The sequence below is a fragment of the Musca domestica genome, unplaced genomic scaffold (assembly GCF_030504385.1).
Source record: "Musca domestica strain aabys unplaced genomic scaffold, Musca_domestica.polishedcontigs.V.1.1 14, whole genome shotgun sequence".
Lineage (NCBI taxonomy): Eukaryota > Metazoa > Arthropoda > Insecta > Diptera > Muscidae > Musca > Musca domestica.
In genome coordinates, this window is record NW_026712192.1 from 6,727,780 (window position 1) to 6,751,241 (window position 23,462).

The 23,462-nt window shown below is 35.5% G+C and overlaps 1 protein-coding gene across 1 annotated transcript; it reads right to left on the reverse strand.

The window, feature by feature from the left end:
- Positions 1–9,976: 9,976 nt before the first annotated feature.
- LOC131801092 (thymidylate synthase-like) lies at positions 9,977–13,115 on the reverse strand. The gene is made up of 2 exons (XM_059119158.1): positions 12,368–13,115; positions 9,977–11,021 (listed from the first exon to the last, which is right to left on the reverse strand). Exons 1-2 carry the CDS (start codon positions 13,035–13,037, stop codon positions 10,210–10,212), a joined length of 1,482 nt encoding a protein of 493 aa, XP_058975141.1. The 5' UTR covers positions 13,038–13,115; the 3' UTR covers positions 9,977–10,209.
- Positions 13,116–23,462: the final 10,347 nt, after the last annotated feature.

Genomic DNA, 23,462 nt, shown 5'->3' on the forward strand with positions numbered 1-23,462 from the left:
TTATATGGAGGCTTCCAGAGCCAGATTCCCGTCCTGACCACCAGTGTAATATGAGAAAATTTGTTCTACCAAAAACTGACTTGGAGAACATTTTGTATGCCAAAATACTCGTAAGGGCTCCCACTTTCATTTGACATTCACAGTTTTTTGGACGTTTTTATATGGAGGCTTTCAGAGCCAGATTCCCGTCCTAACCACCAGTGGAATATGAGAAAATTGGAAAATTTGTTCTACCAAAAACTGACTTGGAGAACATTTTATATGCCAAAATACTCGTAAGGGCTCCCACTTTCATTTGGCATTCACAGTTTTTTGGACGTTTTTATATGGAGGATTCCAGAGGCAGATTTCCGTCCTGACCACCAATGAAATATCAGAATTTGAAAATGTTGTTGTATCATAAACTGATTTGCGATGTTTTTATGGAATTAATAACTGGGGTATGAGAATTCATTATGGAACAAAATTTGTTTATTTCATGGACTTTTTCATTCATAATTTTATAAATTAATTTTGTTTTCAAATCGGTTCCATTTTTTTTCTCTGACGCACAGTTGAAGAAAAGGTATTAAATGTGAAATTTCGATGTTCTGAGTCACCCTGTAGATTTGGTGAAGTTCGATGTTATCGATAGTTAGCAACGCTGCTAACTTCACGCATGTATTATAGCATGTTTCCATTGGAAACCGAACAACGTTGTTCGCTCTCAGAATTAGGTACACGAATTAACCCGTTCATACGGCACGATTCGTAATTCATAGTAAAATAATTTCTTTTTTTCAAAATTTTGTTTATTGATTTTAATGGGAATTTATACTAAAATACATTAAATTCTCACTAATATGGATAGAAGAAATGATTATTTTTCTCCCAAAGATTTATTAAAACATTAATTTTATAATTTTCATTCACGTTTCCAACTTTTTGTGTAAATGTTGACATTTTGAACATATTTTTGTATTTTTCTATTTTTAAATTCTGCTGGAGAGACACTTGTCAAACATTTTTTCTGCCGATACAAATATTTTGAAAATATTGCCTCTTTTGTTTCCTGTTTTCTGTGGTAATTTCAACTCGTGGACAAAATGCGTACCTCGGATGAGAGAGAAAACAAAATTTACTTTCGAGTTTTGCCTTGTTAAGGCGAAGATCATATGTTTTATGATTTATGTGTTTGTTTTCTCTTTCGAGACGAGCTTAATGATCTGAAATTTGCAGTGAAAAGGAAAGCCAGATAGACACTATCACACACTCACCACTATGCGACGCGTTTCGCCGTTGGTTAAGCGGCTCATCAGGCATATTTGGTGTGGATGATGGCTTACAAGGGCCGTTCTCTGGAAAGTAGTATATATTTCGAACATATTGCAAATTAGCATATGCGAATTATACACTAGAAACTCTCCAGGTTCGACTCAAGTTCTATTGGCAGATCTTTTTCACAGCAAAGTTTTTTTGTTTTTGTAGTGATGGATTTTTTGTCCACAACAACTACATTGCTTCCAATGCATACACTTGTTTTAGTGCTGCTTTAGGAAGACGGGTTAATGGCTCTGAACGTAGAGACGGCAACTTCTAGTTGGCTGCACACCGAGGTCCGCGGTTCAAATCCCACAGCCAGGCTCGGCTGAATTTTTGAGTTTTGCCTTGTTAAGGCGAAGATCATATGTTTTATGATTTATGTGTTTGTTTTCTCTTTCGAGACGAGCTTAATGATCTGAAATTTGCAGTGAAAAGGAAAGCCAGATAGACACTATCACACACTCACCACTATGCGACGCGTTTCGCCGTTGGTTAAGCGGCTCATCAGGCATATTTGGTGTGGATGATGGCTTACAAGGGCCGTTCTCTGGAAAGTAGTATATATTTCGAACATATTGCAAATTAGCATATGCGAATTATACACTAGAAACTCTCCAGGTTCGACTCAAGTTCTATTGGCAGATCTTTTTCACAGCAAAGTTTTTTTGTTTTTGTAGTGATGGATTTTTTGTCCACAACAACTACATTGCTTCCAATGCATACACTTGTTTTAGTGCTGCTTTAGGAAGACGGGTTAATGGCTCTGAACGTAGAGACGGCAACTTCTAGTTGGCTGCACACCGAGGTCCGCGGTTCAAATCCCACAGCCAGGCTCGGCTGAATTTTTGAGTTTTGCCTTGTTAAGGCGAAGATCATATGTTTTATGATTTATGTGTTTGTTTTCTCTTTCGAGACGAGCTTAATGATCTGAAATTTGCAGTGAAAAGGAAAGCCAGATAGACACTATCACACACTCACCACTATGCGACGCGTTTCGCCGTTGGTTAAGCGGCTCATCAGGCATATTTGGTGTGGATGATGGCTTACAAGGGCCGTTCTCTGGAAAGTAGTATATATTTCGAACATATTGCAAATTAGCATATGCGAATTATACACTAGAAACTCTCCAGGTTCGACTCAAGTTCTATTGGCAGATCTTTTTCACAGCAAAGTTTTTTTGTTTTTGTAGTGATGGATTTTTTGTCCACAACAACTACATTGCTTCCAATGCATACACTTGTTTTAGTGCTGCTTTAGGAAGACGGGTTAATGGCTCTGAACGTAGAGACGGCAACTTCTAGTTGGCTGCACACCGAGGTCCGCGGTTCAAATCCCACAGCCAGGCTCGGCTGAATTTTTGAGTTTTGCCTTGTTAAGGCGAAGATCATATGTTTTATGATTTATGTGTTTGTTTTCTCTTTCGAGACGAGCTTAATGATCTGAAATTTGCAGTGAAAAGGAAAGCCAGATAGACACTATCACACACTCACCACTATGCGACGCGTTTCGCCGTTGGTTAAGCGGCTCATCAGGCATATTTGGTGTGGATGATGGCTTACAAGGGCCGTTCTCTGGAAAGTAGTATATATTTCGAACATATTGCAAATTAGCATATGCGAATTATACACTAGAAACTCTCCAGGTTCGACTCAAGTTCTATTGGCAGATCTTTTTCACAGCAAAGTTTTTTTGTTTTTGTAGTGATGGATTTTTTGTCCACAACAACTACATTGCTTCCAATGCATACACTTGTTTTAGTGCTGCTTTAGGAAGACGGGTTAATGGCTCTGAACGTAGAGACGGCAACTTCTAGTTGGCTGCACACCGAGGTCCGCGGTTCAAATCCCACAGCCAGGCTCGGCTGAATTTTTGAGTTTTGCCTTGTTAAGGCGAAGATCATATGTTTTATGATTTATGTGTTTGTTTTCTCTTTCGAGACGAGCTTAATGATCTGAAATTTGCAGTGAAAAGGAAAGCCAGATAGACACTATCACACACTCACCACTATGCGACGCGTTTCGCCGTTGGTTAAGCGGCTCATCAGGCATATTTGGTGTGGATGATGGCTTACAAGGGCCGTTCTCTGGAAAGTAGTATATATTTCGAACATATTGCAAATTAGCATATGCGAATTATACACTAGAAACTCTCCAGGTTCGACTCAAGTTCTATTGGCAGATCTTTTTCACAGCAAAGTTTTTTTGTTTTTGTAGTGATGGATTTTTTGTCCACAACAACTACATTGCTTCCAATGCATACACCTTTTCACTGCAAATTTCAGATCATTAAGCTCGTCTCGAAAGAGAAAACAAACACATAAATCATAAAACATATGATCTTCGCCTTAACAAGGCAAAACTCAAAAATTCAGCCGAGCCTGGCTGTGGGATTTGAACCGCGGACCTCGGTGTGCAGCCAACTAGAAGTTGCCGTCTCTACGTTCAGAGCCATTAACCCGTCTTCCTAAAGCAGCACTAAAACAAGTGTATGCATTGGAAGCAATGTAGTTGTTGTGGACAAAAAATCCATCACTACAAAAACAAAAAAACTTTGCTGTGAAAAAGATCTGCCAATAGAACTTGAGTCGAACCTGGAGAGTTTCTAGTGTATAATTCGCATATGCTAATTTGCAATATGTTCGAAATATATACTACTTTCCAGAGAACGGCCCTTGTAAGCCATCATCCACACCAAATATGCCTGATGAGCCGCTTAACCAACGGCGAAACGCGTCGCATAGTGGTGAGTGTGTGATAGTGTCTATCTGGCTTTCCTTTTCACTGCAAATTTCAGATCATTAAGCTCGTCTCGAAAGAGAAAACAAACACATAAATCATAAAACATATGATCTTCGCCTTAACAAGGCAAAACTCAAAAATTCAGCCGAGCCTGGCTGTGGGATTTGAACCGCGGACCTCGGTGTGCAGCCAACTAGAAGTTGCCGTCTCTACGTTCAGAGCCATTAACCCGTCTTCCTAAAGCAGCACTAAAACAAGTGTATGCATTGGAAGCAATGTAGTTGTTGTGGACAAAAAATCCATCACTACAAAAACAAAAAAAACTTTGCTGTGAAAAAGATCTGCCAATAGAACTTGAGTCGAACCTGGAGAGTTTCTAGTGTATAATTCGCATATGCTAATTTGCAATATGTTCGAAATATATACTACTTTCCAGAGAACGGCCCTTGTAAGCCATCATCCACACCAAATATGCCTGATGAGCCGCTTAACCAACGGCGAAACGCGTCGCATAGTGGTGAGTGTGTGATAGTGTCTATCTGGCTTTCCTTTTCACTGCAAATTTCAGATCATTAAGCTCGTCTCGAAAGAGAAAACAAACACATAAATCATAAAACATATGATCTTCGCCTTAACAAGGCAAAACTCAAAAATTCAGCCGAGCCTGGCTGTGGGATTTGAACCGCGGACCTCGGTGTGCAGCCAACTAGAAGTTGCCGTCTCTACGTTCAGAGCCATTAACCCGTCTTCCTAAAGCAGCACTAAAACAAGTGTATGCATTGGAAGCAATGTAGTTGTTGTGGACAAAAAATCCATCACTACAAAAACAAAAAAACTTTGCTGTGAAAAAGATCTGCCAATAGAACTTGAGTCGAACCTGGAGAGTTTCTAGTGTATAATTCGCATATGCTAATTTGCAATATGTTCGAAATATATACTACTTTCCAGAGAACGGCCCTTGTAAGCCATCATCCACACCAAATATGCCTGATGAGCCGCTTAACCAACGGCGAAACGCGTCGCATAGTGGTGAGTGTGTGATAGTGTCTATCTGGCTTTCCTTTTCACTGCAAATTTCAGATCATTAAGCTCGTCTCGAAAGAGAAAACAAACACATAAATCATAAAACATATGATCTTCGCCTTAACAAGGCAAAACTCAAAAATTCAGCCGAGCCTGGCTGTGGGATTTGAACCGCGGACCTCGGTGTGCAGCCAACTAGAAGTTGCCGTCTCTACGTTCAGAGCCATTAACCCGTCTTCCTAAAGCAGCACTAAAACAAGTGTATGCATTGGAAGCAATGTAGTTGTTGTGGACAAAAAATCCATCACTACAAAAACAAAAAAACTTTGCTGTGAAAAAGATCTGCCAATAGAACTTGAGTCGAACCTGGAGAGTTTCTAGTGTATAATTCGCATATGCTAATTTGCAATATGTTCGAAATATATACTACTTTCCAGAGAACGGCCCTTGTAAGCCATCATCCACACCAAATATGCCTGATGAGCCGCTTAACCAACGGCGAAACGCGTCGCATAGTGGTGAGTGTGTGATAGTGTCTATCTGGCTTTCCTTTTCACTGCAAATTTCAGATCATTAAGCTCGTCTCGAAAGAGAAAACAAACACATAAATCATAAAACATATGATCTTCGCCTTAACAAGGCAAAACTCAAAAATTCAGCCGAGCCTGGCTGTGGGATTTGAACCGCGGACCTCGGTGTGCAGCCAACTAGAAGTTGCCGTCTCTACGTTCAGAGCCATTAACCCGTCTTCCTAAAGCAGCACTAAAACAAGTGTATGCATTGGAAGCAATGTAGTTGTTGTGGACAAAAAATCCATCACTACAAAAACAAAAAAAACTTTGCTGTGAAAAAGATCTGCCAATAGAACTTGAGTCGAACCTGGAGAGTTTCTAGTGTATAATTCGCATATGCTAATTTGCAATATGTTCGAAATATATACTACTTTCCAGAGAACGGCCCTTGTAAGCCATCATCCACACCAAATATGCCTGATGAGCCGCTTAACCAACGGCGAAACGCGTCGCATAGTGGTGAGTGTGTGATAGTGTCTATCTGGCTTTCCTTTTCACTGCAAATTTCAGATCATTAAGCTCGTCTCGAAAGAGAAAACAAACACATAAAATTTACTTTCGTTTGAATGTACATATGCTATTCTACATTGTAGTTTTCATTCATAAATTTCAGTCTTCCCAAAAATTTTCAAAATTTCATTAAATTATTCTATTTTCAATTTTTAAATGTCATAATTAATTTTTTCGATAAATGCTCTCATTTGTTAGGGATGGGACATATTTTTTCGTTGTTCTGAGAGTGATTTGATTTTAACAATGTACAAATATGATTGTTCGCTCAGGAAATTTTGTGTGAAGAATTAAGTAGTTTTTTCATAGTTAAGGGTCAAACAACGAATAGAGAGCGAATCAAGTGCAATGGAAACGCCACATTATTTTTGCCATTTCCTTCGATATCATAAAGGGAAAATCGGTTATCGTAGTAGAAACTTTTATATTAGGTGTGTCTGGTTACCCTAAAATTTGTAACAATTGTTACAAATTGTTACTGGAAGTCGTCTGTTAACCCGAAAGTTCTGCAAAAGAGAGCGGTTAGAGAGAGAAATTTTGACAGTTCTTTCAGTGAGAGTTTGCAAATTCTTGATGGAAAAATTTATTCTTGCAATCTTCTTCTTCTCATTCATCGACATTCAATCAGATGTTTTCTATCGTTTATTTATTTCTTTTTGTGCTTTTAATTTGAAAATATTGTTTTGGAAATAACAAGACTTATAGTTTTTGGAGAACAACTTTACAAAATGTGAAAAACATAAATATTAATATGTAATAAGAAAATAAAAGACTATTCCCAACATTTTTAGACAAATGACATTAGCAACAGGTTTAAAGGATTCCGCGGAATACATCAAATCTATCTTCCTTTTATTGCTCATATTTTTATTTTATTGTCAATTTGCTTTTTATTTATAAAATTTGTGAAATTGGTGGTGGTTCCTTTCGTTTAATTCTTTTAATGGGGGACAAATTGGTTTGTTTTGACAAATCAGCTGATTAGTTGCAAGCTTCTGCAGGAATGCCGTCTGTTTACTTTTCGCAATTTCCTTGCAAAAGAGAATAAAACTACCTCACTCTCTCAGAAAGATGTTGCTGGACAATTCCTGCAGGAAAAGTAACCAGACACACCTTATTGCATTTCTGTCATATGCTCTGTCATTGAAAAAAAAAAAAAAAACTAATACACAACAAAATTAGTAGATTCTCGCAGAGCATAAAATTGACGATAAAACCTAAGTAAATATAAGAAATAAATATTTTAAGAGCCGATAATGACCTATATTGCTCATGATGGTGTAAAATCCAGCTAAAATTGTGCATCCATGGATGACTAAATCAATTGGACTTGCAGGAACAATAGGTATTTGTTGGAGACGGTTGATCTATTCCTGAACTGCAAGAATATAAAAGTTTTTACTGCGATAACCGATTTTCCCTTTATGATGTTGAAGAAAATTGCAAAAATAATAGGTTCTTGCAGGTACTGGAAGAAAATGGAAAATGTTTTCAAATAGTTCGATTGCAATGGATTGTATAAATAAAATTAATTTCAGAGTTTATCGTATTATTTGTTTTATTTATTTTTAGTTCTTTAGTGACGTTAGCTTACGATTTTTTTTTCAGAAAAATAAATTTCAAATACAATACTAAGGTAGAACCATGGTAGAAATACCAAGTAGCAACATAGGCGAAAATTACAACAAAGCTACTTTTTTGGAAACTTGATGTGTCAAAGTTGTAGTCAGGGCGAATTGATTTGAAGTACAAAATTTGGGGCAAATTATTTTTCCAATCAAAATATTGAATTAAAAATTTTCAAAATTGTTGTTTTTTCTATTACAAAAGCAAATATTCAAAACTTCCAACATCGATTAAAAGTAATGCTGAAGCCGCTGCATCTTGGTTTGATTATAGCACGTTCAATACAACATTTTTGAAAATCACAGAGACTGGAAATGGAGTGATCGTAGTCTCCAGCGCTCCAACGAAGGACATTTGCGATAATATATGTCCAATCGTTGTTATCTCTTCATCATCCTAACACACTTGGTAACGTTGGCAACGTTGATTTCATATTCAACAGCGATAATGTTCTTTACAAGAAAATATCCGGAAAATTAGTTTTGGTGCTTTAAAATTAGGTTTTGTGGTGGTTCTGGTGGGGTGTACCCTTTTTTCTTTTACTACATCGTCAGCTTTCTCGCTGTAGTGACATGCTACCTAAAAGGTACTTTAGGGTATATTTACTCCTCAGGCTTACTTAAGATTTGGATCAAAGATTGCAGAAGATACAGGGGGCTGAGTCTACTGTGAGTCCACCCATATTATTTGCATAGCTATGAGAAATGTATAGCAGACAGGAAGTGTTTTATGTATAGATAACTTTAATACATTCGAACAATTTGAAATAAAAAAATTATCTCAATATTTAATCACAAAATCTAGAGATTTTTATAGCGAAATAATCTTTTATAGATATATATTGTACATGATTTTGAAAAGAGGTGTTGACCTTTCACTCAGTTATCGTGGTATTAAATTATTTATTCAAAATAAATGCAACAAGTTGTTTGATTTTTTATTGTTTTGATACTATTTTTGACATTACAAGCCAAACAGGTAGACCTTCAAAGTTCACCTACCTTCTCTTCATTGTACCATGGTATAATTATTACAGGTAACAGCAAGTCCCAGCTGATTTGACTCTATAGTAATACTAGTGTTAAATTCGATATGACGTTTTTAATTTAATTCCATATCAGACATACAATAGGCATACCCTTTTTTGTTATAAAATTTCACTGTTGTATTTAACGAAACGCTAAAGGCGATGGTTCGGAAACTTTTTTTTGCGGTTATATTTCATGTTTTCTAAAATTGCAAAATGTAGAATACTTTATGTATGTGTGCTGTTTGGTTTCAACTTGGAAAGGATGTTGCCTTTTCACGATTTTCTAGCAATTGCTTGAAGTGTTGAGAGAATAGGACCAAAAGCTAACAACTATACATTCAGGGGAATGATGTGAAAGCATTAAAATTGAATATTTTAAGAACTATTCTTCTGCATTTTCAATTTAATAATCCAAATTCCAAAAATGTATAATTCTGAAATTAAAATAATTTATTGAAAATTATTTATTTTGTTTACATTTTTGGACACATAACTCAGACACTTGCATTACGTACAAAAACAAAACTGTATGTGGTTGTTGTTACGATTGTTGTCCAACAACAATTGCTGTTGCCTGTATTATTCTACCATGAGTATGAGTATACGTAGACACTTCGTGTCCGCACTCGTAAACCAATCAAATGCTTGTTTTATATTTACGTTTAGTCGGTAGTCAACTTCTTTGGAATTCGCACGGAAAGCTGATTTATTCGCAGATTACGCTTTCTATCGAAATTAGTTTCAACATCTATACAGCAAATTTGTTTTTTATTTTTGGAATTTTTGGCCAAAAGAGCAAGAAAAGGTAAAGGTCATACGAGGTGATACCAGACGTAATGTAAGAAGCAAGAAAATATTGTGTCCTTTTGGAAAGAAATATATTTTGTAATTTCTATTATTACCCGATGCAAATGATTTGATTAATAGAAATGAAAATCAGAATTCCACAGTTCAATGTGAAAATGGAGAACAGTTTTTTTTTTATATTTTTGTTTATTTAAAAAATCATTTCAATGTGCAACATATAAAATATTTTTTTCTGATATTGTCAATTGTTATTTTAATATACTGATGTTTGAAACAGCCATCAAAGACATATATATAAGCAATTTAAACCGCTAAGGCAGTATGTAATGATTTGGGAAGGTATATGGAATTGAATTTTGAAACTAATATTTTAGATTATCCAAACTTTTATTTGTCACTCTTTCATATAATTGTGTTTTTTATATTAACATGCCTTTGTCATGAACTGTTAATCAAGGTAGTATAGCCACAAACCATTTGCTCAGAATGCATTTTGTCTAGTCTTTACCATTTTAGGTCTTTGCAGCCATTCTCATATGTATTTAAAACGTTTATCCCACAGCCGTTTTTTGTATTTTTGAAATTTAAAAATCACGCTGTTTCAAACGGCCATTTCCATATGAATTTTCGGATACGGGTTATAGCCAACAATTTCAAAATCTTCGAATTTGAAGTCCTCAATATCCGTAACTTTACGCTTGATTATTAATTTTGGAAACTTACGTGGTTCACGTTTCAACTGCTCCTTTAATGGTTCAACGTGATTTAAATAGACATGTGTATCACCCAATGAGTGAATAAAATCGCCTGGTTTAAGACCTGTTATGTGGGCAATCATATAAGTTAACAAAGCGTAAGAGGCGATATTGAATGGAACGCCCAGTCCCATATCAGCACTACGTTGGGTCAGCTGACAGGACAATTCATCATTTGCCACATAAAATTGAGCCATACAATGGCATGGTGGTAGAGCCATTAAATGTATATCGCTAGGGTTCCAAGCGGTCATTATAATGCGTCTGCTATCGGGATCTGTGCGTATTGTGTGGATTACATTTGCAAGTTGGTCTATTCCCTCATTGGTATAATCATCGTCACAAGTGCGATATTTTGCACCAAAATGACGCCATTGGAATCCATATACCGGACCCAGATCGCCCTCTTTACGATCTGTAAAGCCAAGCTTATCTAAAAATTCGCGAGTACTGTTACCATCCCAGATGTGGATATTTTTGTCCTGTAATTCCTTTGCATTAGTGCAGCCACGTGTGAACCATAACAATTCCTCAACAACTGCTCTCCAAAATACCCGTTTAGTTGTCAATAAAGGAAAGCTCTTGCGCATATCGAATCTCATTTGTGCACCAAAAATACTTAAGGTACCTACACCAGTGCGATCATCCTTTGTGACTCCTAAAATATGAAACAAACCGTATTAGTACCACTTAAAAACATTGAAACAACTCTAGTTTAGTAAAAACTCTTCGAATTTTTCGAAATTTTTTCCAGAGGTAGGTATTTTTACCCTGATCCCGGGAAACTATTTTTTTCTTGGGGGACGGACCTGGGACCACAGATTTTTGACCCGAAAGTCCGGGTTTAAGACCCCGACTAGACCCGGATCCAACTACCCGATATAGACAATATAGATATCGTTGGAAAGCTTATGAAAATACCTATCCAAGTGGTCACAAGATGGGGTAAGATGTTACGGTTCGGAAGTTATAGTCGAATTATCGGGGGTCAACAAAATTGTTTCTTATAGCTGACACTTTTACCTTTCCAAAATGCTACAATTTGTGGTAACACCTTTTTCGGGTCCAGAGATATGGGTCTTTCCATCCGCATAACCCGATACTAACCAGTTCATTAAAATGATTTTTTCAATAAAAAAAGGTTTATTTCGCGTAGCAGTCGTCGGAATAACAAAAGTTTTCTAAATTTGTCACTTTTTGTAAATAGCCGGCCTTGAGATTTCCTCCTCTGGGTATGTCCGACACCGGCTAACGCGAACAAAAGGTTTCTAAATTCGGCACTTTTTGTAAATAGTCGGCCTTCGGCCGGGGCTTGAGTTTTTCTCCTCTGGGTATGTCTTACACCGGCTAACGCGAACCAAACTTTTCTAAATTTGACACATTTTGTAAAAAACCGGCCTTCGTCTGGTTCTTGAGATTTTCTCCTCTGAGTATGACTAACACCGGCTAACGCAAACCAAAGATTTCTGAATTTGATGCTTACGCGAAATATACCTTTTTTTAATTGAAAACATAGTTTTAATGAACTGGTTAGAATCGGGTTATGCGGATGGAAAGACCTATATCTCTGGACTCAATACAGGTATTAGCACAAATTGTAGCATTTTGGAAAGGTAAGAGTGACAGCTATAATTTAGAAACAATTTTGTTGTCCCCCATAATGGAACCTTTTTTGACTTTTTGAGGGTTTTATAAAAAATCCGGGTTAAAAAAATATAATTTATAATTTGACTATAACTTCCGAACCGTAACATCTTATCATCAACCGTATTTTCATAAGCTTTCCAACGATATCTATCTTTCTTTCGGGTCAAAAATCTGGGGTCCCAGGTCCGTCCCCCAAGAAAAAAATAGTTTCCCGGGATCACGGTAAAAATACCTACCACTGGAAAAAATTTAAGAGTTTTTACTAAACTCGAGTTAAGCCAAAACATTTATTGGCCCCGTAAGGCTTTAAAACGTAAAAATAAATTAAACATTACATATGAAAATACGCATCATTACCTGTTTTTATTACCCTTTCTATCAGATTTAAGTATTGTCCTTCGTCCTCATTTTCGCGTTCTACTTTTGAATTCCCATTTGTTGTTCCGTTGCATTTCGGGGAGCCACCATTGACAGAAGCATTTTCGCGTTCTACTTTTGAATTCCCATTTGTTGTTCCGTTGCATTTCGGGGAGCCACCATTGACAGAAGCATTTTCGCGTTCTACTTTTGAATTCCCATTTGTTGTTCCGTTGCATTTCGGGGAGCCACCATTGACAGAAGCATTTTCGCGTTCTACTTTTGAATTCCCATTTGTTGTTCCGTTGCATTTCGGGGAGCCACCATTGACAGAAGCATTTTCACGTTCTACTTTTGAATTCCCATTTGTTGTTCCGTTGCATTTCGGGGAGCCACCATTGACAGAAGCATTTTCGCGTTCTACTTTTGAATTCCCATTTGTTGTTCCGTTGCATTTCGGGGAGCCACCATTGACAGAAGCATTTTCACGTTCTACTTTTGAATTCCCATTTGTTGTTCCGTTGCATTTCGGGAAGCCACCATTGACAGAAGCATTTTCACGTTCTACTTTTGAATTCCCATTTGTTGTTCCGTTGCATTTCGGGGAGCCACCATTGACAGAAGCATAGGGTTTTTCCAATATTTCACACGTCTTATTTTGTATTTCCATTTTGAATTTTGTGTTAAGCTTAGATCCACATTTCGACCAGTAGGCACAGTTGGTGGGAAAATAATGCCAACTCTAAAGTATCGCATTTTTTTGGCGCCAACAAGATCATGATCCAAGTATAAGGTCCCCCTTCCAGTTCAGCTGATTACCGGACGATCTGTCAATTAAATTTGAATTCGCTGCAACAAAAACAAACTTCAAAACGATGGTAGAAGAATACAGGTAGTCGCATTGCATAGCTGCTGTGGCAATGAACTTTATGATACCCTACACCACTTTGCTAATTTAGTTGAGCTCCACTTAATAATTAAAAGTTTTTATGGGAGAATTCAATCATACACGCTATGATTATAAATATAATTTAAAATTCCAAGGACTAAATATGCCGAAGCATTTGTATCTTTTAAATTCGGACTTGTATTGCCCATTTGGTGCAAAATTAATTTGAAAACAGATAATGATATATATGGGAACTATATCCAAATCTGAACCGATCTCGATAAAATTTGGCAAAGATATTTCTGAGCTGTATTTGATATATTTCCCTGAATATCGTTGTTACGGAGTGCATATTACGGCTGTAGGTAACAAATATAACAAATCGGATGAACAATATATATGGGAGCTATAGCTGTTCGGTCGTATGTGCCAAATTCCATCCCATTTGGGCAAATATTAGACTTTTGGTGCACGATAAAAGGTAAATCGGGCGAAGTTATATATGGAAGCTATATCCAAATTTGAACCGATCTCGGTAAAACTTAGCAAAGGTATTTCTGAGCTGTATTTCATATATATTCCCAAAAATTGTTGTTACAGAAAGCATATTACTGATGCGGAGGACAAAAATAACAAATCGGATGAAAAATATTAATGGGAGTTATAGCTATATCTGAACCGATTTCGATCAAATATGGCATACTTATTTTCAGGCCTAATTTGGTTGTATGTGCAAAATTCCATACTATTCGGGCTGATATTACACGTTTGGTGCACAATAAAAGGCAAATCGGACGAAGATATATATGGGAGCTATATCTAAATTTTTACCGATTTTCTCAATCAATGGGGTTCGTCCTTGGTCCAAACAAATGTTGTTTGCAAAATTTCATCACAATCGGATAATAAATGCGACCTGCATTTTGTTCACAAGAATACATGGACAGACGGACGGTTTGACGGTTCATTGTCCCAGCAGCTGCGTCGATGCGTCTACCTGTATTTTTCTACCATGTGTTATACATACAAAAAATGACAACAAACATATTCGCCACAAAATTCTTCTGTCAAGGCGAAAATATCTATTTTCGCCTCAAGCATGAATTTTGACATTTCATCTGGTAAAATAACAGCTGTTTTTAGATTAATTCGCTCGAAGGAAGACCTTATAATTGGGCCATGAACAAGATAATCACAAGCGTGAAGTTAGCAACTATCGATAACATTGAATTTCACCAAAAATTACAGGGTAACTCAGAACATCGAAACTTCACATTTAATACTTTTTCAACTGTGCGTCAGAGAAAAAACCTGGAACCGATTTGAAAACAAAATTTATTTATAAAATTATGAATGAAAATGTCCATGAAATAAATTTTGTTCGATAATGAATTCTCATACCACAGTTATTATTTCCATATATAACATCGCAAATTAAATTTTCTGATATTCCACTGGTGGTCAGGACGGGAATCTGGCTCTGGAAGCCTCCATATAAAAACGTCCAAAAAACTGTGAATGCCATATGAAAGTGGGAGCCCTTACGATTATTTTGGCATATAAAATGTTCTCCAAATCAGTTTTTGGTAGAACAAATTTTGAAATTTTCTCATATTCCACTGGTGGTCAGGACGGGAATCTGGCTCTGGAAGCCTCCATATAAAAACGTCAAAAAAAAAAACTGTGAACGCCAAATGAAAGTGGGAGCCCTTACGAGTATTTTGGCACATAAAATGTTCTCCAAATATTCCACTGGTGGTCAGGACGGGAATCTGGCTCTGGAAGCCTCCATATAAAAATGTCCAAAAAACTGTGAATGCCAAATGAAAGTGGAAACCCTTACAAATATTTTGGCATATCAGAAAATTGGAAAATTTGTTCTACCAAAAACTGATTTGGAGAACATTTTGTATGCCAAAATACTCGTAAGGGCTTCCACTTTCATTTGGCATTCACAGTTTTTTTTTTTGACGTTTTTATATGGAGGCTTCCAGAGCCAGATTCCCGTCCTGACCACCAGTGGAATATGAGAAAATTGGAAAATTTGTTCTACCAAAAACTGACTTGGAGAACCTTTTATATGCCAAAATACTCGTGAGGGCTCCCACTTTCATTTGGCATTCGCAGTTTTTTGGACGCTTTTATATGGAGGCTTCCAGAGCCAGATTCCCGTCCTGACCAGCAGTGGAATATGAGAAAATTGGAAAATTTCTTCTACCAAAAACTGACTTGGAGAACATTTTATATGCCAAAATACTCGTAAGGGCTCCCACTTTCATTTGGTATTCACAGTTTTTTGGAAGATTTTATATGGGGGCTTCCAGAGCCAGATTCCCGTCTTGACCACCAGTGTAATATGAGAGAATTGGAAAATTTGTTCTACCAAAAACTGACTTAGAGAACATTTTATATACCAAAAAAATCGTTAGGGCTCTCACTTTCATGTGGCATTCACAGTATTTTGGACGATTTTATATGAAGGCTTCCAGAGCCAGATTCCCGTCCTGACCACCAGTGGAATATGAGAAAATTGGAAAATTTCTTCTACCAAAAACTGACTTGGAGAACATTTTATATGCCAAAATACTCGTAAGGGCTCCCACTTTCATGTGGCATTCACAGTTTTTTGGACGTTTTTATATGGAGGCTTCCAGAGCCAGATTCCCGTCCTGACCACCAGTGTAATATGAGAAAATTTGTTCTACCAAAAACTGACTTGGAGAACATTTTGTATGCCAAAATACTCGTAAGGGCTCCCACTTTCATTTGACATTCACAGTTTTTTGGACGTTTTTATATGGAGGCTTTCAGAGCCAGATTCCCGTCCTAACCACCAGTGGAATATGAGAAAATTGGAAAATTTGTTCTACCAAAAACTGACTTGGAGAACATTTTATATGCCAAAATACTCGTAAGGGCTCCCACTTTCATTTGGCATTCACAGTTTTTTGGACGTTTTTATATGGAGGATTCCAGAGGCAGATTTCCGTCCTGACCACCAATGAAATATCAGAATTTGAAAATGTTGTTGTATCATAAACTGATTTGCGATGTTTTTATGGAATTAATAACTGGGGTATGAGAATTCATTATGGAACAAAATTTGTTTATTTCATGGACTTTTTCATTCATAATTTTATAAATTAATTTTGTTTTCAAATCGGTTCCATTTTTTTTCTCTGACGCACAGTTGAAGAAAAGGTATTAAATGTGAAATTTCGATGTTCTGAGTCACCCTGTAGATTTGGTGAAGTTCGATGTTATCGATAGTTAGCAACGCTGCTAACTTCACGCATGTATTATAGCATGTTTCCATTGGAAACCGAACAACGTTGTTCGCTCTCAGAATTAGGTACACGAATTAACCCGTTCATACGGCACGATTCGTAATTCATAGTAAAATAATTTCTTTTTTTCAAAATTTTGTTTATTGATTTTAATGGGAATTTATACTAAAATACATTAAATTCTCACTAATATGGATAGAAGAAATGATTATTTTTCTCCCAAAGATTTATTAAAACATTAATTTTATAATTTTCATTCACGTTTCCAACTTTTTGTGTAAATGTTGACATTTTGAACATATTTTTGTATTTTTCTATTTTTAAATTCTGCTGGAGAGACACTTGTCAAACATTTTTTCTGCCGATACAAATATTTTGAAAATATTGCCTCTTTTGTTTCCTGTTTTCTGTGGTAATTTCAACTCGTGGACAAAATGCGTACCTCGGATGAGAGAGAAAACAAAATTTACTTTCGTTTGAATGTACATATGCTATTCTACATTGTAGTTTTCATTCATAAATTTCAGTCTTCCCAAAAATTTTCAAAATTTCATTAAATTTTTCTATTTTCAATTTTTAAATGTCATAATTAATTTTTTCGATAAATGCTCTCATTTGTTAGGGATGGGACATATTTTTTCGTTGTTCTGAGAGTGATTTGATTTTAACAATGTACAAATATGATTGTTCGCTCAGGAAATTTTGTGTGAAGAATTAAGTAGTTTTTTCATAGTTAAGGGTCAAACAACGAATAGAGAGCGAATCAAGTGCAATGGAAACGCCACATTATTTTTGCCATTTCCTTCGATATCATAAAGGGAAAATCGGTTATCGTAGTAGAAACTTTTATATTAGGTGTGTCTGGTTACCCTAAAATTTGTAACAATTGTTACAAATTGTTACTGGAAGTCGTCTGTTAACCCGAAAGTTCTGCAAAAGAGAGCGGTTAGAGAGAGAAATTTTGACAGTTCTTTCAGTGAGAGTTTGCAAATTCTTGATGGAAAAATTTATTCTTGCAATCTTCTTCTTCTCATTCATCGACATTCAATCAGATGTTTTCTATCGTTTATTTATTTCTTTTTGTGCTTTTAATTTGAAAATATTGTTTTGGAATTAACAAGACTTATAGTTTTTGGAGAACAACTTTACAAAATGTGAAAAACATAAATATTAATATGTAATAAGAAAATAAAAGACTATTCCCAACATTTTTAGACAAATGACATTAGCAACAGGTTTAAAGGATTCCGCGGAACACATCAAATCTATCTTCCTTTTATTGCTCATATTTTTATTTTAATGTCAATTTGCTTTTTATTTATAAAATTTGTGAAATTGGTGGTGGTTCCTTTCGTTTAATTCTTTTAATGGGGGACAAATTGGTTTGTTTTGACAAATCAGCTGATTAGTTGCAAGCTTCTGCAGGAATGCCGTCTGTTTACTTTTCGCAATTTCCTTGCAAAAGAGAATAAAACTACCTCACTCTCTCAGAAAGATGTAGCTGGACAATTCCTGCAGGAAAAGTAACCAGACACACCTTATTGCATTTCTGTCATATGCTCTGTCATTGAAAAAAAAAAAAAACTAATACACAACAAAATTAGTAGATTCTCGCAGAGCATAAAATTGACGAATAAAACCTGTTAGCTCTACCTTACCTTCTTATTGTACCATGTAAGAACCATGTTAGAATTAAGAAGGTAAGGCCATGCAATCATATGTTTAAAATGTTTTCAAAATTATTCATTTGACAACCTGTTTTCTATGCAGTGAAATTTGACAAGGTAAATTATAGAAAATGCAAAGATGTCTATGCTTTTTTGAAATGACTTTACTTCCTACAAGTGAATGTTGTTTTGATGTATCAGCTGTTACCTAATGTTTTCAAGATGCTGTTCGTTTACTCTTTACAATTTTTTTTTCGAGAGGAAAGAAACCGATCTTATTCTCAGTAAATTCTTACTGAGTAAATTTTACTGGGAAAGTAAACGAACGAATCTATTGTGACTATTGGTCGAAATACGTCATGTTGACGTCCTGAAATATATGAAATCGGTGTAAGCATGGTACAATAAGGAGGTAGAACATGCCCGTCTTAGGGTGGAAATACATAAAGCGCACATTTAGCTGGCTTAAGCCATCGACTTTTTTCTTCGTAGATGAGCAAAGGAGTTTGAGGTTGACTTACTTCGATTTTGGCCCTACGCTCCTTTGTTCATTTCCAAAGAAGCCAGATAAGCGCTTTATGTATTCCCACCTTAACTCATGATAGAATAATACAGTAATTGACGCATCGACACAGCTGCTGGGACAATAAACTGTAAAAAAAATTTGCAATTGAAATTTTTGAATAAAAAATTATTCAAATTTGTAAAAATTGTTGAAAACTCATATTATAACAACATCTGATTGACGTCGTATAAGAAAACATATAGAAATCGACTTATATTTGAAAAAATTTTTTTAAATTTTTGACATATTAATGTTCACAAGTGTTCTATCATGGTATAACTATTAAAATACACCTCTAGTGCTATGCCCGCTTCTTGTCAGAATTATTTAAAATTAGATGCAACAAGTTGTTTTTCAGCTGGTAGCTCCACCTTATTTTTTCATTGTACAATGGTATTGATAATTTTAAAAATTTGTCCAATCGTATTAGTTGTGTTCCAGAACCTGCAAATTAGTACTAATTAGCACTAATTCTGCTACAACGCGTTCCCGTACTCCAAAAACTAGCAAAACTTGCCGCTCTCTCGAGAAAAAAAAATGGCGCTGAGTGGTGCACATTTCTGCTTGTTTTAGCTACATGAATTTGGCCGAGCAGAAATGTGCATATTGTAAATTTGACATTTAATTGGCAGGGCTAACAAGGTTGAAAAATGTATTGATACATTTCAATAAAGAAAATGATCAACTTGAAAACTAAAGGAAAAACTAATATTAGTCGTGCAAAAAACAAAAAGAGAAAATATGGAGCAACTGATGTATTCACTTTTGGATGATTGCAGCAGTGAAGAGGACTGGCTGAATGAGGAATCAGATTATTAATTGTTATTATAAATTATTAATTTTAACTTATCGTCTTCAATACTCATTTTTTAAATGTTGGCGCTCTTTTCAGTAAGGTTTCACCAGTCCGATTTAGGCTGTTTACTTTTGGAATTTTGAATTTTGACATTTTATCGCATTTCTGCTAATTTTCCGTTCCCTTATTTTTTGAGCAAACCTAAATGAGAATGACATTTCGAACTGTTCTCTCTTCTGCTAGTTTTACTACTAAAAAAGTACTGGAACACAACTATTATTTTCAAAGTTCAAGCATTTACAGTTTTTTGTGTTGTTGTTGTATATTGTTGAGCTGTTATATTTATTTTAATTATTTGGTTAATTGCTCGGCTTATGCTAGGAACACAATTGGAGCGAACGACGAATTTTTTCGCGGCGTATGTTCGTCGTCAAAAATAAAACACATATGTGTATATGGAGGTGCACACAATCACGGCACCGGCGAAAATTTCGTCGGTCGCCGCGAACTCAATTAGCTTTATTTCTATTTCATACGCCGGCGACCGGCGAACAAAACAGTACAAGGTGGCCATACTTGTACGAATTTTATGTGTTTTAGTAAATAAAGTTACTTTTTACTTTAAAATTTGTTATGGTCACTCTACTATCTGTTACTCTATAAAAAAACATAATTAATTTGTTTATTTATTTGTGTACTTGCGCCTGAGTGAAGATGGATATCAGTGAATTTATAATAGAGAAGATGGACATAAGTGAAATTATAATAGAGAACGTAAAGAATTATGTGTTCTTGTATAATTCATTGTAGTCAACAAATGAGCAAAAAGTAAACAACTTAATCAGCTGTTTTATAATTTCGTCGGTATTGTGTTCCATACGACGAATTTTCGCGGCTCATTTTGTTGCCGCGTAGGGCGAAATTCGTCGTTCGCTCCAATTGTGTTCCTAGCATTAAGGTGTTAAAAAACTATGTTTTTTATTTTTGAATTTTTCCTTTTTTATTCATCCAATATTTCGATTTCCTCCGGAAATCATCTTCAGGGATCTCTTTTACAAAAAACACAAATTACAAACTGATTCTAATAAACATTTTTACACAACAAATAACATACATTTTAAAGTAAAAGCTCGTCTATTCAGTTTAAATGTCACTATCAAACTAAGTTTTCTTTCGTCTGTGTTTATGAACTAGTCTTCTGCAAATGTGAGCACAATGGTCTGGGGCATGGTAGAATAATATAGGTAGACGCATCGAAACAGCTGCTGGGACAATGAACTGTCAAACCAAATTTGGAATTGAAAATGTTGAATGAAAAGTTATCTAAATTTGTAAAAATTGTTGGAAAACGAGTATTATAATATCCTCCAAATGACGTCGTATAAGAAAAAATATAAAAATATACTTATATTAGAAAAGAAATTTCAAATTTTGTGACATATCAATGCTCCCAAGCGTTGATGCATCTACCTGTATTTTTCTACCATGGGTCTGGGGCTGGATTCTTGTCATATGAAACTATGAATTTAGAAATATTTCCTTTATAAAATTTTTCATTTGACATTTCCTTCCTTTATAAAAGTTTTCATTTCACATTTTCATAGAACAAGAGTTGAGGCCCTGTATCGGTTTAATAATTAATTCATTTGTCATTTGGTAAACTTATAATATGCAACCTTTCCAATGTAAATAGTCTTTTGTAATTATTTTCTTGTGCTAACATGTCGACGTCTTTAAGTTTAGGTTTATGTCCTGTCAATGTTCAATGGGCCACTAGAGCAGTCTTCCGTTCGAGAGGCTTGTCACTTTTTTGATCCGATTTATGTCCGGAAAGTCTAGTTTTCAATTTCGTCTTTGTCGTGCCGACATATGCCTTTTGGCATACGTCGGAGTCGTTCCGATTACATGTTATATATAAACTACATTGCACTTGCCCTCCTACTTAATTTTAGATTTTGTTTTACTAAAAGTACTGTCGACATTATTACAGGATTTTAACGCTAAGTGATAGTCGTCCTTATTATAGATGTTTGATTTACAAAGACCTTCTGAGAATCCCGGGATGTAAGTAACAGCTTTATACATCTTTTCTTGTCTTGCCTACTTTTTATTGTCCGTTATTGTGCGAATAATTTTTATTCGTTTTTATTTTCTTGTGCTACCAGCATGTCGTAATTGTGTATATACAGTGAGAGTCAAAAGAAAGTGTACACGAATGTTTATTATGTTCCATGTATTATATAAACCATATCAAGTAATATTGTATACAACAAATTATGTTTTTTGAAAATGGTATTTACCCCTCTCTTATTTTCTAAAAGAAAAATTAACAAAATTTTACAAATAGAAAAATTGCATAGCGAAAACAAAAAATAGTCCATATGTGACGCGTCAAAAGAAAGTGTACAATGCAAACTTAATATATAAATTCATATATTAATATATATATTAGTATTTTGTTTGCTTCCCATTTGCTTGAATTACAGCCTGTAATCTTCTCGGCATCGAATTGACTAAATTTTCGGTTACTTCGCGTGAAATTTTTTACCATTCCTCCAATATAGCCGATTTGAGCGAGTCCTTGCTACGAATTTCTTTCTTTCTTATTTCGCGATCGAGATGTTCCCACAAATGTTCGATTGGGTTGAGGTCCGGAGATTGGGGAGGGTGATCCAATTGCTTAGGAGTGTGATAAAGCAGCCATTCCTTAACTATTTTTGAAGTATGCTTTGGATCATTGTCTTGTTGAAAGATCCAACCTCGATCCAAGCGCAACTTTTCAACACTAGGCTTCAAATTTTCCTTTAAAATGTTAAGGTATTCCATTTTATTCATTGTGGTTTCTATGAAAACCAAGTTACCAACTCCACCAGCTGCCATGCATCCCCAGACCATCACTGAACCTCCGCCGTGCTTTACAGTGGATACTAAATTCTGTTCCGCAAATTCACTGTTTTTGGTCCTCCAAATTTTAGCAGGTTTCCTTTTGCCAAAAATTTCAAATTTGCTTTCGTCGCTAAATATTATATTATTCCAGAAAGAAATATCTTTATTTTTATATTTATTAGCAAAATCGAGTCGACGTTTTTGGTTGGTTTTGGATATTAAGGGTTTTCTTCTTGGAACCCTTCCATGAATCCCGTTAGCGTGTAGTGCTCTACGTATTGTACTGGCACTAACAGTAGTTCCAGACGATTCTGAAATTTCTTTGGATATTTTAACGGCACTTTCTACAGGGTTTTTCTTTACATTTCGTACAATCGATCGTATTTGAACCTCATTCAGTTTTCTTGGCCTGCCACATTTAGGACGATTTTCCAATTTTTGGAACTTTTTGTACTTATCAATTATTTTTTTCACCGTATTGTGGCACCTGCCGATAGTTAAACCAATTTCACGCAGTGTTTTTCCCTCATTGTGAAATTTTATGATAAGCTCACGTGTATCGAGTGAAGTTTGTTTACCCATTATGGAAAATTTTTTAGAATGTCTTCAAACTTCAATTGTTGCTGACCAGTTCACTACTAAATCATTGACAGTATTAGAACCAATAAAAGAAAAACAAGCAGAAAGGAAAAAAGAAAAAATAACGGTAAAATCTAACTGTGTCCAATCTCTCATGTATTGGAATAACATGTTGTACACTTTCTTTTGACGCGTCACATATGGACTATTTTTTGTTTTCGCTATGCAATTTTTCTATTTGTAAAATTTTGTTAATTTTTCTTTTAGAAAATAAGAGAGGGGTAAATACCATTTTCAAAAAACATAATTTGTTGTATAAAATATTACATGATAGGGTTTATATGAAACAGGGAACATAATAAACATTCGTGTACACTTTCATTTGACTCTCACTGTACAATGGATTTATGAATAGACATGTTGACA